Source organism: Euwallacea fornicatus, chromosome 28 (assembly GCF_040115645.1).
Source record: "Euwallacea fornicatus isolate EFF26 chromosome 28, ASM4011564v1, whole genome shotgun sequence".
In the NCBI taxonomy this organism is placed as follows: Eukaryota; Metazoa; Arthropoda; class Insecta; order Coleoptera; family Curculionidae; genus Euwallacea; species Euwallacea fornicatus.
In genome coordinates, this window is record NC_089568.1 from 1,116,737 (window position 1) to 1,133,429 (window position 16,693).

Genomic DNA, 16,693 nt, shown 5'->3' on the forward strand with positions numbered 1-16,693 from the left:
TAAATACCCACGTAAATAGCAGGTGTACGAGCATTTCCACTCAGGCGTATAATTTTCCTGAAATGCGAATTTCATACGAAATTTATTCATTGATGCACTTAGTGGGAATGACATTACATAAACAATGTAGTTTTTCTCGGTCTAGAAATGCGATATTGCATTGTAGTTCCATATTAAATAACAAATAAATTTAAATACATCATCAGATTGCTCGTTGGGTTATTGAACTCCACGGTACATGTGATTTTATATACATAAGAATACAATAGAATTCTAAAAATTATCAACGCATATAGGAATAATAATATATGAGGCGTAGTTGATGAGGTGAAGAGCAAACTGAGGTCACAGAATATTCTATTTGGGTGTAAGATTTCTATAGTTAAGAAAAATCGATCGCGGACTTATAGAAATGTCTGAAGAGCCTTTCGAAATCTGCATATCTATAACCTATTGTTTGGGAGCCCATTATCATAAATTGGAGGAGTATAATAAATTATATAACGTGCGAACACATCAACAAATTAAATGTATCGTTATTTACCTTAAAAATTAAAGACTATTGAACTTGTATAAAGTTGTTTTATGAAAGCGAATTTTCAAGATATGAATGTTCAAGCAGCAGTCATGTCACTGATCTCTAAGATTGAAAATTTCCACTTCAAAATAATGTTTCTCGTTATTCTTTGTAATTCGTTTATTGTAATGATACATTTGTGAAATATAGATAGGGAAATGTGAATAGGTATAAATAACACGAGATTATTCAGATAAATAAAAAAGGCGTCCAAAGGGGGAATTAATTATATATTATAGCGTGGGACTCTAAATTGTCCCCATCTTGTTAATTTTTTAACAAATTATTATTTTTTTAAATTGAAAAGCGATAATAAATAGGACAAAAATGCTATTTTTTGGCGTTTGTTTCCATTTTTTTAATATTGCTACGTCACCGGTAGCGCAAAATAGTCGATTAGAAAAATTGAAACATGAGTCAAGTAACACATCAAATTAAATTCAATGGTCTATTGCGATTCAAAATCTATCGATTAGTTTTTGAGAAAACCAGCTATATATTTGGTAAAAATTTCAATACAAACTCAGTTAATTAGTAGATAAATAATTAAAAAACTTATTTTCGATTTTGTGGTCAGAAACAGCCTTTGCTAATCTTTATTTATCGTTTTATACTTTTTTTTCACTAAACACTATGAACACAAAATCGGAAACAAACCAATTTTCTATTAACAAACGAGTTTTTCCTTTGTCTACGTACTATTTAACAGTTTGTTTGTATTTTGTACCAAATTTATGCCTGTTTTTCTCAAAAACTAATGGATAGATTTTGAATTTCAATACACCATTTAGTGTAGTTCTGAGAAACTTTTAATTTGAGATGTTACTTGATCCATGTTTTATTACAAAAAAAAGTGATATTGCGCTACTGGTGACTTAAGTATCATTTAAAAATTAAACAAAATCAAAACTTATATTTTTGGTCTTATTTAATGCTGCTTTTAAGTTTTTAAAAAATATTAATTTGCAAAACGTTCGAAATCTAGGGATTCTTATTATCTTAAAACGTAAAACGATTAAAAAGTGAAAATTTTTATTTGAGAAACAATATATGATTACACAAAATTTTGTGAACAAAAAGAAATAAGCGAAAACTACATCGAAAGCGTGTTCCTGGTTTATTCTTTGAGGAATCAAAGCAACCACTGGCATTAACTCTATGGGCCAAGTATTTTATGCTGAGAGTATCCAATATAATTTCATTACAGTATCCAGGCCAATTTGGACATGTTAAAATAGAGGAAGCTTTTGGCATTTCTAAGACGGTAATATTTGGGTTATAAGTCGAAAAAGCTTGGTGTTAAATGCAGTTTAAATAACTAAGTTTCTACTGGATACTCTTGATTAGAGCTATCTATTAATAAACACAAATGTTAATAATCAATAATAATTACAAGTTTTTATACTTTTCAAGATTGCTGTGATCATGGCGATGGAAAGTGCCCTCCGGGAATGCGAGCTCTACCAATTGTCGACCAATAATGTCACTGTTCATGGCTCTACTATAATTATCACTATAAAAAAACTGAAAGAACTATGTGGAGCAATTATTTGTGTGTGCCTTCGAGTTAACGTGTTTTCCAATGAAAAACGTATTTTTAGATTTGCCAGTGGCGTCCGCACTCGCACGTCACTGGATGTTTTGAAAGAAAATATCCAGTCAATTTCCTTTAAAAATTCCCTGTGAATATAAAAAAAATCATCTTCGGATTCGCAATTCAATTTGGGAGAAGACAGATCTCTTTCGGTAAAAAATAAAAAGAAACTTAAAACCTGTTTGGCTTTATAAGCTATAATTAACTGGATTTAGTTTATCCGCGGCCCCTTATGGCAAAAATTGTGCCATAGTATTTCTTTAACGAGCAATTTTTCGGATGTAGTGTACCTAGCAGATTAGTTCGGGTTAGATTAGTGATATTTTTCCATGTAGAATGCGTATTAATAAGTCACAATTACAATTCGTGACACCTTTTAGAATATCATGTTGTTCACATTTTTTAGGAGTATAATATAATGCTAGTTTTCAACGCTTTCGTGGAATAGGGAGGAAATATATTTAGATTGGCTTGACTCCATAATATGTTGTGAAGAATATGGAGCCAGCTCTTCCCAAAGGTCACAAATTGTTCAACAGACGTGTGCGGATCGAAATGGCCATTCAGTTGCTGCACGAGGCGACTGAAATACAAAGTCACAAAGCTGGAAAGATGCCAATTGTGAATTTGTAAACTTAAAGAAAAATTTAAGGGAAAAGAATTCTTATCGTCATTTTTGTTATATAACTCCACTTAAGCACCAAAAATAAAATAAATGCATTAAACATTTTTAGGGTACTAGCGCCTGGTGTGAATCACAAAACTGATGAAAAATATTAGAAGCTAAGACAAATGATTGAGGGAGATATAAAAAATACCTTTCAGGTTAGTCTAACTTGTATCAAACCATATAATGAAGCTGTTGAACGTCGGTTGGATTCTTTTGGAATAATCATATTGATATCTATTCTGCTGTCTAAGTTTAAACCTGCTCTGGTGACTCTATTGTTTTGATTTGTGCCGATAAAAGTGGCACTAATAAGGTACCATGTGTTATTAAAGCGATGCTTGGACTTTCACTGGTGGCATGTTTGGAGGAAGAAATTAGGCTATCGAAATAATCTAATAGTGTTTTTGAACGTAAGGTAACGGAATAGGTCTCAGGTAGTTACTATTTATAATCACTATTATTGTTTAGGTGGTATGGGAGTGAGCTGAATTTGAAATCGGATCTCCTTCCTTTATCGAGTCTGGAATCAAGAGGACGGTCGGGAGGGTTGGAGGGTCATTAATATCCATACTAACGGGATGAAGTCGATTGGTGAGTCTCAGTGAGAGGTGTGGATAGGATCTACCCGAGCTTTTGAAGAAAGTAATGAGGAGAATATAATGTAGGTAGTTCTTGGACGCTGAGCTGAACTTCAGCTCAACAAAAGAGTTCCTTTCTGAGAACGGCAGACCTGATTATCACTTACGATCAAAAATTTTTTAATAAATCTTATCAGATTCGACATGGCAAAAGTGACCAGTTTATTAACAGGTTCTGGTCAGCAGAAGGAAATTCGTGCCTGGTCTTTGAGGCTCCTGGATGCTGGGCATGCTCAAGGAGCACACGCAATGGTCGCATTAAAGCGACTGGGATTGACCGGCGCGACTCGGCATTGTAGGAATGTTCTGCTATGCGCGGCATTAAATTAATTTCCGCGCCGAGCATTGAATCGGATAAGTCGGCTCGGACTAGTCGAATCATCTCGGCATAATTATCGAGGTGGCAAAAACTGTCAAGTAAGCTGAGTCGTGTTGATTATTTCATAACGATTGGGTGTCTGTGGTCCTTAAGAGAGGACCATTGAATACCTGGAAATTATTTTGGAGAATGCTCTGCATTTCCACATGCTCAGACAATTCTTCGAACAGCTAAAGTTGCTTCCTAACGAGATGAAGGATTTGAAATCGTTATTTACCGAGCAGAGTGCAGAAAGTGATAATTACCCGCACACTGATTGGAATTGCGCACTGAACGATGCAAAGCGGAGTTCTGTGAGATATCGAGTGCGGTAAACGCGCTTTCGCAAGGGTCAGGCACGTTATTTTTATCGATATTAATTTTATTTGCTTCTTTCGAAAGTCCAATTACATAATAGCGTGTGGTAAAAATTCCACGCGTGCGCAGTAGCTATTTCACTGCCAAAATCTTTCTATGGTTTAACAAGGATAGCTTAATTCCCAACTATATGTGATGCGTGTTCTGCTGAAATAAAATGATATTTTCATGTCATGAGGTCATCGTACATCTGATAATCAAGAGATTGAAGTGCGCACAAGCGTGTGAAAACAGCTGTGGATGGGGCGAGTGCTTTTCTCCCCATCCTCAATGGTAACTAAAATTCCTGACCAATCCTATAGGGTGGAAGATTATTTGCAGTAATTGCACACTGCGTCAGCTTTATCATCTCGGAGCACAGTGGATTAGTGTTAATCTGATTAGTCAGCAGAAGGTGTAATCAGTACCCTCCCTTCACGGTTTTTCCTCAATCTGTGTCTGACAGTCTGCTCCGAAATCCGACAGTATCCTCGGACAAATCCGTGAGGAACGTCGGCAACATCGCCGTAAAGTTTGCGACAAGTGCGTTTTGATATCGGGCGTACGGCAGTGTTTGCGCGCCCGTCTGACGGGTCGATTGGATAAACGGTCGTTGTGCCCTTTCGGCATGCAGTGCTTTTAGAACTGACGTATATTAGGCGCAGTGCTATCAACAAGTGACAGGATAAGTGACATCACTATTAGGCCGGTAAGTTAGTCTCCGGGGGTGGACCGGTGGGGTCTGGTTGGTTCATTCAACCTTGCTGATGGTTATTTTTGGAAAATTTTCGATAGCTTGCCGGGTTGAATTGAATGTCCGAAATTGAGAATCGCCAATGCGAGGAAAAGTGAGAACGTGATATAAGTTCTTTAGAATAGAAAGTTGCTAAAGGAACCAGTTGGATCACTGGTCGAATATGTCTTGAGACTTGAAATTTAAAAAAATAACATATGTGCGCACCGACCAACTTGATGCAAATCTTCCTCAGCTTCAACTAGACGCGAAGATGAACAGGAAAATTGCCAGTGTTGGGAAGTGCTTTGTTGCTTTGGACTCCAAATGTTTTTCGAAGTCTGAAAGTTTTTAAAAAGTACAAACTTTTATTGTGGTAATAAATGAAGTCTCAAAAGTTTTCAGTGTCGTCTTAGAATCCAGACGGTAGGAGCGGTGAATTATTCACACTTAGAAGTTTCCACAAATGATAGCAAAATGGTAGCGAAAAACTACTTGAAATATTTAAACGAATTACTTCTCAAATATTCTTTTCACTAGAGAAAATGTTGCTTTTGAACACCGCTTTAGATGTTAACGTAATCTGACCACCTGATTATTCAGAGAGGGATTGATGAATTAAAGACACAAGTGGAGCATTGAATGCGGAAAAAAATTCAAAATGAGAAATCAAAGAAATAATGTGAAACACAAAATATATATTTAGATGAAAAATAAGTGATGGTTATATTGGAGAAAAATAGAAAAAATTGGACTAATTTTACAAAATTTTATTGGGTTTAGAATTGGGATTAGACCTCAGAGAATTTGGGATTGGACGAACCAGAAAATGTTAATTTCCACCATATCGTGGACGGGTCGTGGATATTTTGTCTATATATCCACGATACATCACATTTTTAACTATGAAACTACAAAGGTAGCATGAATTTTGTGTTTCTAATACTGAGAGAAGTTCCCTTACATGTGCGATTTTCAATACCAACAAACAGTGTAGTAGACTCGAACATAGCATAACATTATAGATGATTTTAAATTATTTTTTAAATGATCACAAAAGAACTTAAGTTACCGCTTCAAAGTTTTAAAGAGCATATCGAAGACTTGCCATGACTAAACATTCTGGGAGGCTCAAATGGTAGTAATAAGGAAAATAATAAGATTTGTGGAAATGATTAGAAACTAAATTAAAATAATTAATATTAAAGATGGTAATACGTAGATATTCACAAAACTCAAACGTGCGAAAATTGCAAGAACTTTTGGAAGTTCTTCTAGCCTTCCAATAAGGACGTTTAAAATAATATACACATAAACTCGAAGACATGTTTTTTTCTATAATTTTCTTGACCTAACATCCAATAGGATATTGAATTAGTCGCTAGCGTGGGCAGATTAATAGTTGTATTAAGTAAGGTCATAGGTGCAGAAGATTAGTAATAGACGGATATACTCCCGAATTCACCATTCCTTCAGTTGAATTCGTACGTCTAAGCATTGTAAACATATGAAAAACCATTCTTTATTTAGTTCAAATCAGTGCATCGTTTTTAATCACGGCTACACTTTAGTCTTTTGTCCTTTAAAACCTAAAATAACGAACACCCCTTAGGGGTACCCTAAAGGATACGTTCTAAAATGAATTTAATCAGATTTATTCTCGGAAGAAAACTGCAGGACAAACTGGCATGTTCTCCATTTACGAAACAAGTAACCAGAGCTTACGCTTCGCAAAAATGTTTTAACGATAATTACAAGGATAATTAGAACTCTCAAGAGGTGAAGGAGCGCTATAGGGATGATTTTTTTTTAGTAGAATTTATCGTTAATGATGTTATGAATGATACCCATCAACAACAATGTCCAATTTCCAAGATATACTCGTATTAAGGAATTTTAGACATTTAACGAACATGACGAAACGTAAAATTCTCAGGAGACAGATGTGGATAGTAAAGTCGTCCGAATATATCATCAATTATATCAGAGAATAAAAACATTAACTCATTAATCAAAGACAGAAAGTAATTCGTAATCTCTGCTACTGTAATACATAGAATCGTCATCTACAACTGTTTTGATGTAATTCCATTGGAACGGTGCGTTTCTTAAATTTTTTTAAAAGAAATAGATAAATTGTAACATTTTGTAATACTTGTTGAAAGAAGTATTTTTTCGCATGTTTGGTGAAAAAGCGTTTGTTTTCACACCCACGTTTTATTATAATGTAAAAGGATATGACCCAGATATATCGTTTGCCTGGAAAGCTTCAAAATTGAAGTAGGTTGGGATGTAACATCTAACGAAAATTAAAATCACAAATCTACATCAAACTGAATAAACGAAAACCAGAAACGACTTTTATTTATACAGTTCGTCCAAAAAGTATGGGAATTCTCAACTGCTTTGCGAAATGTTGGAACTAGTTGAATAATTTGTTGTTTTTTTGGTTTTAAACAAAATTTTCTGTTCAATCGAATATCGAATTTTTCTCACGTTGTCGCAATCGCGAGGGTTTCAATGCGGGGGATGGAAAAAAGCTTTGCCCCGCATTTAGTACCAGCTCCGACGCCAATTTGAAGCTTCCCTCCAATACGCCCGTAACTCACCCGATTCTTGATGTTCGAAATCTGACGAGCTGAATAGTTCATGGTGATTTGCCCGAAGATTTAGTTTTAAAAACGGTAATTACACATGAATGGAAAAGGGGTAATCAATCCGAGAAAAATATTCTATTCCTGTGAAGTACAGTTTGTTATTGTTTACAGTTTTAATGATGCGGAGAAGAGAATCGATAATTGCTTTGCATGTTTTAGGCCAGGCAGCCGCGGCCATGATCATCTCCAAGGATCTGTTCCTTCTCGGAGACCAAGATTACTTACGCCTGCCAAATAAAGACGAAAAGAGGCCCCAGGGGCCCAATATGGGCCGATCAAATGCTGTTCCAAATCACAGGTGAGTTATGGTTGAAATCTCTTTGTCTTTGATCGATTCGAATTTGAATATCCAAAATATTAACGACCTGCACCAAGCCCGGGGCGGTATTTGCTTAAGTACATTACCTGTTTTTAATGCTTTCACAATGCGTAGTTCTTTAATTATATCGCATTATTCTGCAACAACGCGTTTTCATGCTCATTTTATTTAAATGTGTAACGTTCATTCATAACCTGGCAACTTGACACATCACGTTATATCGCTCGTAATGGTTTTTTTAATCGAGCCACTTTTCCTCTTGAATTTAAGTAGTGTCGTCGGTGCATTTACGGGACAACATCTCTTTCATTACCTCAATTTCCAACCTAATTAACTGATTAAATCGCTGCCACTACATTGAATTAAGCTGGCGACTTTATTCGAGTCCGCTCCTGCCTTGGTCGCGTTACTGCGATTGAGTGACACACATGTAATTTTGGGTCAACGGACTTTATCATTTCATATGTATACAAATACGTTTATATTATATGTGTAGAAATTAACAAGAATGGCACTCACCCAGTGTTTGATTTCGAGTATCAGGTATCCGTGTTTTTGCTAGCAAGAAATTCGCTACCGTAGATCGTTTTTTTCGCGGCGAACCGTAGACTCGTTCATCGAGCTTCAGTTTGAAAAACTATTGACCACTTCGAATATAATTGAATTCGGTCAATTTCAGTTCTCACCCACGTACCTAAAGTACCTTCACCTTCTCATTGGAGTTTCAAACAATACCCCACTTAAATCCATCAATAAGAAGATTACCCTTTACAAAGAAAGGGATTTTTTTTTGAAATCCTGTATTCAGAATGAGCTTAACTGCAAGTTAATTTGTTCATTTGATTATTTGAGGACGGTCATGGCCGTCGCACGTTACTCTTGTATGTGGCAAACGAAACCATCGGCCGGAAGCCAACGATTTAGAATTTCAAAAGGTTCTTGTTGAACCAATCAGAATGAAAATTGATGCCTCAGATCTGTTGGCTTGATGCCTTGTGAGTGTCGATCGAATCTAGGTTATGCATGTCTGCTTTAGAAATATTTGAATAGAGGTGAGGTAAATAGTATTGCGGCAAATACAAATAAAGTGCCTTTACGTGCACGTTGCCTTTGACAATAATTAAAATTTTACTAGGGTTCCATTAATAGCCACCGGGCTGTTAGCTTAACATAAATTTCTGTCACAATTTATACACGACTAGTAAAAGTAGTTTGAACAGATGTTGTAGATACATGATAAAATGAAGCCGAGCCAAAGGTGCTCATAAGCAGTGGATGCTCGTCAGAGTCGTAATTCTTCTTTTGGGATCGCACCCACTCGCAATATTAAAGATCTGTATTGTGTTTGGAAATTTGGCGCAAAGGTCAGCGGCCCAAATTTTATCTCGAAATTTGTATGCATTTTGCGTGTAACAAACCGTTCACATCTGCATAAATTTCGGGACACACGCACAATTTTTAAAGTATGACACACAACATACAAATTTATGATAGCTGTGGACACGAAGGCGCGTGATCCGCCGCTAAGAAGCATTACCGTCACTACGGTTCCTTCCCCAGGTTTTTATGACGACTAATCGATCTCAGTTACTTAAAAACTTTATTTGGAATTCGGGTTTCTATTAATCTGATCTAGAATCTTGCCCATAGAATTTCAAAGTTAATTTATAAATGAAAGTGCAAAGAAGTTCGCGTAACTTTAATAGGGTCTCATCTGAGGAATTAAAATACTCAAGACTGTGGGAAAAATGCAAGTGGCCTCTATGCAGTAGTCCAGTCAAAGTCGTCGAGTCACGAGTTTTGCCCTAGCTACTGCTTAAGTTTTTCGTTGAAGTCTCTCCAGTGTTTAAAAAACATGAATCGAAGATAGTCGGACAATTCTGGAACTCCTCAATGAACTTTGCCAGGCTTTAGAAAGAATCCTAGATTACGCTAAATAATTATAGAATAATCTGAACACCTCCGTACTTTAAAGAAAATCTGTAATTATCCACGAATATTTATGGGATATTCTGCGCGGTTCAAAATAAAAAAGCACGACGATATTCTAAGAATCTTCTTAGGGAACATTCAGGTATTATCGTGGATTATTTTTTTATTCTCTAAGTCGAATTGTTGAATCGTATGTCATTGTAACCTGTAACGAGGAGTAGTTAGGTAGTCCCAGGTCCTATAAAAAAATCTCAAATCCTGTCCTGGGAGATCCCTACCAGAATAAATTGTCAAGTCCCAACTGCCAATCGGCCCGATTGGTAGTCGAGGTCGAGAGTCCGTAATTTCCTGACTCAAACCTCAGTTTTAAAGATCGTATGTTCATTGTTGACGCGATATTTCCTGTCATTTTAAGTGGGGTCTTCGAGAGTGAACATAATATGACCACAGGACCGGGACCGTAGATTCATAACAGTCGGAACTCACGTCCAGACTCCCGTCACAAACCTCCAGGGTGCTCAGTGACTAGAAGATTCCTGGAATGAAGCACGGTGCATTTTGGCACCATGCTTTATTGCCTGGTTGGCTGGCCATCGGTGGGCTCCAAACAACCAATCGGCAATTTAGCGATTTCGTAATTTGGTCGGTCTGCTGATTTAGGTCCAGAATATCCCGCGTTCATACCCTTTTCCATTTGACCGGCATTCGATTTATCATTTAGTAGGCATTTTTTTTTACTTTACCAGGCGCTTAATTGTTAATGCGGTGGGGTCACCGAAGGGCACACCGTTTCCCCTTATATGCAAAAACCAGAATATACTACGTATATATGAATAAACTGAATATATGTACTTGCTGAACCACATGCGTCGATTTTTTTCCTAGCAGTGTCAGTGAAATTGACTTACTGGAAAGAGTCAAATTTTCGTCGAAAAAAGCTTTGGGAGGAAGCGCTCGCTTCCAGAAGAGCGAAGGCGTTGTTTGAGGACTTACTATTTCATTTCTGAGTTGTTCTAAACCGTTGGAAAAAGTGGATACAAAAGTACAGTTACAACTTTTCAGGGTCCCCTTATTTGTCCCTACAGGAAATTTGAAGTTGATTTTTCTCGAACAGTTGCTTTTTTTTTATCAGGGTTGGACTGGTGCAATTCTTACGTGATTCGTTTTGCTCCTCGCGCCCACCACAAGCTAGAAACATACTTCCAGGACCTATCCAAGAGTTTATTTCGCGAGTTACGTTTTTACGAGTATCACCATTTCTCGGCCTTTCCTCTTCTCGAGAGTCGGCCTCAACATCATCATTTATTTCCTGGTCGCATAGACTACGACGCTAATGCGCATCAGCTGTTACTTCATGTACTCGCAGAAATTGTAATGATGGCTCAAGACATATTTACGGTCGTTCTCAAAAAATTAACAGGAGGTACTGTTAAAAACTGCGTAATTTAGGCCAGACGATGGAATTGTGTTTTCGTGTCTGGTTGCATGACGTTTCGAGATTAGCGAACATTGTTAATTGTTAGAAAATGTCATGAGCCGTTAACAAAATCGCTATTTAAAAGGCCTGTCCAATCACGCGATACACTGCAAAGAAATTTACTACATACCCACATGTAATTGCGGAAAACTGAACTGTTGGGTTTGTTTTTTCTGCCAGCGTTCGCTAATAAGATCGTATTGAACATGAATGTGTTAATTTTGGGTAGAGTTAGTTTAAACACCCGACTTGCGTTCCGAAGGAAATTTGCCAGAGCCTGGAGGCTTGAAGTAAAACAGAGCTGGTCGAAAGTACGCCCAATTGGATGCTCATTAAGCCACATATTTCTATTCTAGAACCTTTCAGCCTGGAAATAAGTAGACATTCTTAATATTCTCGCGGTATTTGAAATGGTTTCGACTCACGGCGGCGCTCATCAATTCACCAATGTGACGCCAATGTAGAAGAAACCCAACGATACTTGTTAGATGTTGATTTGTCGGATTTCAGGATATGCGGCAGTAAATCTGCATGTCTTTGCTTCAAAATTGAGAAAAATGCGTTCGACTAGACGATTTTAAGTTAAGTCACGTTCATACATATATACTTTGTGATGTAAGATGCGCTTAACATTCTGTCATATCACATTAACATTTAATGGTCTGAAAAACGTAGAGTCAACTTTATTAGGTTTTTTGGTCGCTCCAGCTTGGAGCGTCCCTGAAACCGAATCATATGAATTCCTTTGACGTAGAAATGAGATATATGGGAGAAGGCACATCACTGCTAATTATGTATGAAGACTAACTCATTATCAACTTTTCCGGCGTGCAAAACTTCATCAGAATGCCGCGTTATTGCCCAAAAATATAATCAACAAACGAAATTTTAATTTTAATACCCTCGCGAACCTCGCGAGAACTTAACCGTTGCGAACCCATGTTAATGTGAACTTTTTGTCCAAAAAATTTTTCACCCCTTACAATTTGTCTGTATAATTAATTAACACCCCGTACAGTGGCGGAGTCACCGCCGAACAGACGCAGAATAAAAACTGTTTGCGCGCGTGCATGTGCAGTAGGGGATGAGGTGTTTTTCGCAAAACTATTTGCTTGTTTTAGGGCTCCTTTACCGCGAAACCCTCTGCCATTTGTATTATTGTAATATATCATCTTTACTATTTTACCTGCTTAGAACCAAGCGAAATACTAACCTTAAATCGAAAAGCGTAAGTTTGTCAACACCGCACCGTCTCTCGGCAAGCGTATCCTTGCCGAACCTCTCTTTTCACTTTCAGTGGTCAATGACCCCCCAAGTCCCCCCTCTCTGACCCCGCTGGCATACATCGCTGCGGAGCCGCTGCACCGAAATAACGGCAAGCAGCAGGAGCTGCTGCTGCTGCTGGATGCACTCGTGAGATGCAGTGTGGAGATGGGGAGACGTTTGTTTGAGGGCAGCTTGGAGGGCAGTGCCTGGGGGGCGGCTATTCGCATTACAACATAAATATGTGGTTTTTCTCGTTTTGGATATAATGCGTTTTTGATATGATGTGTTACGGTTAGTAGTACCGGCGATAGTACTTTGCATTATCGGGTGTTATTGCTTGGGTATTAGTCGCCGTTTGCTGTGTGCGGCGCCTAATGACAAATAAATGGGTTTAATTGTTTTGAGCATTAATCATTTTATCGAAGTTTAGGTGATGTGAGTGAACGTTTCACTCCTTTCTATTTTTACGGTTGCAATGGCATATTTGTATGTGTCACTTCGGAGTTATGGTCAAGGTTGCGAAGAATGATTTGGTACGACGGTAACGCCACAGGATGGACTATTTGGCACTAAAACGCACCTCAATGTGTTTTTTCCCTGAAATGCGAACTTGCGGCACACGACAATTTTAAAGATTCCGATTTGTCTCACCACCTTTTACATATACCCTCACAATGATTTTTTGGTGTTTTTATCGCTTTGAGAAAACACGCAAGTTTCCTCATGTTGCGGTTAGGGGATAAAACCAACCATCTACATCACATCGTGATCTAACAGTGTTCTAGGTTGGATCTCTATAGATTCAGACTTCACGGGGTGTAGAGCTTACATATTTCAGATTCAGACAAAGCGAAATGCAATATACAGGGTGTTACCTATACATACAGCACAAAAGCCCAAAATTGCTTATCTATACAGTGTGGTAACTTTAACTGGAATAATTTCGGTATCTACGTAACATTTGATTTTTAGGAAAATTACTTAAATACGTCAATTTTCATTTTATCTGATACACTTTTTGGTAGTATTCTGATGCCACAAATGTCAACCCCTTAGCTAGGGCGATAGTTATCCTTAAAAGTTTAAATGGAAAGGGGATTCAAGTAATACATCATTTTAAGGATTTTTTTCACCTGACAATATGACATATTGCTTTTCAACATAAAGCAAAATAATACGAAAAATAACTTGTTTTCACGTTTAAATGTTGTTTATTTGCAAGTATTATTTTTAATGAAATATTGATGAAATACCGCTTTAATCCGAGAATTCCTTCAATACAAACTATATTTCATTTCGTTTAATACAGAAAAGAAGTACTTCACGTAAATTATAAAATTGCGAATAATGCCTTACTTAACTGAATTTCATAAAATCGATATTTTAATAATGATTGGATACGGCGACAGAGTTCGAACACAAAACGAGATTGTTCAATTATTTCGACAAAAATATCCTGATTTGACACCCATTAATAAAGGGATCATAAATAAAATATAAAAGAAATTTAGCTATCTTGATCATGTGAAAATACTCAAAGGAACAGACCGAAAAAAATTTATGACAATACAAAAATGAACGCACTATTGCCATTGGAAGAAACCCCGATTACACCAGCTTGGCAGAGAGCTCAAGAAAATTTAATCAGTAATACATTGGTTTTGAATATATTAAAAAATATAAATATTCAGCCTTATAATATGCAAATACATGAAGAATGGCTTGAGGATTATAGAAATAGACGAACCGAATTTTGCGAAAGAATTGTGAATGCTGTTCAGCAATTAGAAATATCTATGGAATGGATTTTGTTTATCGATCAGCCAACTTTTACATTAAATGGACATATCAATAAACAAAATTGTTGATATTGGTCTGTTGTGAATCCTCATTGGACGAGAACTTGCTCGCAGTACCCTGCAACAATAAATGTTGTAGGCGGATGTCATAGAGAATCGAATATTAGGATCAATATTTTTCGTTGAAAATTTAAATAGCCAACGATATTTAGAATTTCTCGAAGTCCAACTAGTCCCTACATTATCTAACTTGTTTCATAGTGAAGTAAATCTTGACATGCCGGAGGAACGGATTTGGTTACAACAAGATGGGGCATGGCAGTGCTCCATCTTGTTGTTTTTTGCTAGGAATGTTCTCTTATACCTAGATGAAACTTTTCCAAATCGATGGATAGGAAGAAAAGGTTCAATAGCATGGCCGCCGAGATTTCCCGATCTCACTCCTCTCGATTTTATTTTTACGGGGATCGAAGATTTACAATATGAAACCCCATAATATCCTCTAACTCAAAGAACGTACAAGATAAGAAATTAGGCAAATCACTCTAAATATTTCGGAAACTATGCGATATGAATTTTATCACCGGCGAACATTTCGAACAGTTGCTATATTAAAGTAAATTAATTTGTTTATTTAAAATTTTCTTTTTATTTTGCTCTACCGAAAAATGCATCGGCTAAAATAAAAATTGACCTGTTTAAGCAAGTTTGCTGAAAATGGAATGCCATATAGATACCGAATTTATTCCAGTTTAAGTTATCACTCTGCATAAGAAACCACAGCAAATTTGCGGGTGATATGTTGATGATTGCAGAAATGAAGAAGTGAGAAGGAACAAATCAGTGAATGAGTGAAATGAGTGAAAGACATGGAGAGATAAGTACCTAACTATTGATTATCAAGAATTATGAACTGGGTAACAGTAAAAAACCGAAGGAAGCTACTGAGAGTGAGTGTTAAGAATTTGAGTTTATTTGTGCTGCCATTACACACTATTGGACCTAAGTGCAAACAATCCATTAGTAATATTGTAGACCGTGGAACTATATTCAGTTGTGTGTAAAAGAGCAGAAGTTATACGTGCCAGTAAGAAAGTGTTTGGGAGGAATGGAACAGACTGGACAAAATATAGATGAAATAAAGACAATAAGAATGCTAAGGAATGTTCCTAACTAGAGTGGAATAAGAGGATCATTTGAAGACCTCATATTGAGTCATCATCAGCATGACATTGTATTATAACTTGGGTACCTGACCTATCGGAATACACGTAAAATGGTGTTCGCCTTCGAAAAGTTCAAACAAGTCTAATCTTTTAATGTGGTTCAATGACTCTATGGGGGATAACTAAATATAGCTAGGAATTGCCTCCTCTTGTACCATTAAAATCTACAAACATGTTTAAAATTGTAGTTCAGTGGGTCATAGGAACTTTTCACTTCCCTACCATTCTAAGGAGTTTATTCGAAGAAACAAATTTCATGCTTATTCAAATATTTATTCACAAAGCGTATAATTTCTAGAAAGTCTTTTAGTTTGTGATTTACGAGATAGATCTGATATTTAAATTGGGGAATCGGCCAATCTCAGTTAGAACTTTCTTGATTCGATTCTCGTGTACTTCAAATGAAACATTTTCACTTATCTCTGGTTTAAACTGAACTTATCAAATACGAGACAAATAATAGTAAAACTTTATTCGACGTGGGTTATCTAATATTATTTTTTCATTAACCAATAAGTGCTGACTGGGAATTATACATATGTCGTAATAGTTGGGTCTAAATTCTCAATGTTCAGCTAAATCTATTGAATGAATAATGTTTCTGTTAATTTGGAAATAGAGGAAACCTAATTCCTGATGAGTTTCTTGGCTCTTCAATTTTTCTAGCAAAAAAATAGCAGCGTTATGGAACTGCGAAACGTGCATGCATAGGTTCTAAACCTTCTAACGAATAAAGGGCGCACATTACAAAGGACTCGATTTTTTTCCTACTTTTGAAGCTCCCGAAACACTAATTTACCATCAAAACGAGATTTGCTCTCGAATTATCTTCAAACCTAATGGATTCAAATTTACATTTGTAATTTGTAATTTTAAAACAATTAAAATATTTATTTTAATTGTTTTAAAATTTAGTTAAGCATTTCTCTTCAGATATAATCGGAAATTTAACCTGTAAGTTATTAATGACTCATTTCAGATCTAAACGTCTCATTTAAAACATAATCAAAAAGCACTTAAAAATTACTGAATAAGTGCTTTTACGAAAGCTCTCATGTTACAACACATTTCATATTGATGATGTTGATCG

At 36.4% G+C, this 16,693-nt stretch overlaps 1 protein-coding gene across 1 annotated transcript in view; it reads left to right on the top strand.

Annotated features, from left to right (window-relative positions):
• The first annotated feature begins 4,700 nt into the window (after positions 1–4,700).
• Positions 4,701–16,693, top strand: part of E23 (Early gene at 23) — a 158,119-nt gene continuing 146,126 nt past the window's right edge. Inside the window, exons 1-2 of the mRNA XM_066297456.1 lie at positions 4,701–4,903; positions 7,744–7,882. Of these exons, the coding sequence (XP_066153553.1) occupies positions 7,761–7,882 (122 nt within the window). The 5' untranslated portion in view covers positions 4,701–4,903; positions 7,744–7,760. The remainder of the gene's footprint in view (positions 4,904–7,743; positions 7,883–16,693) is intronic.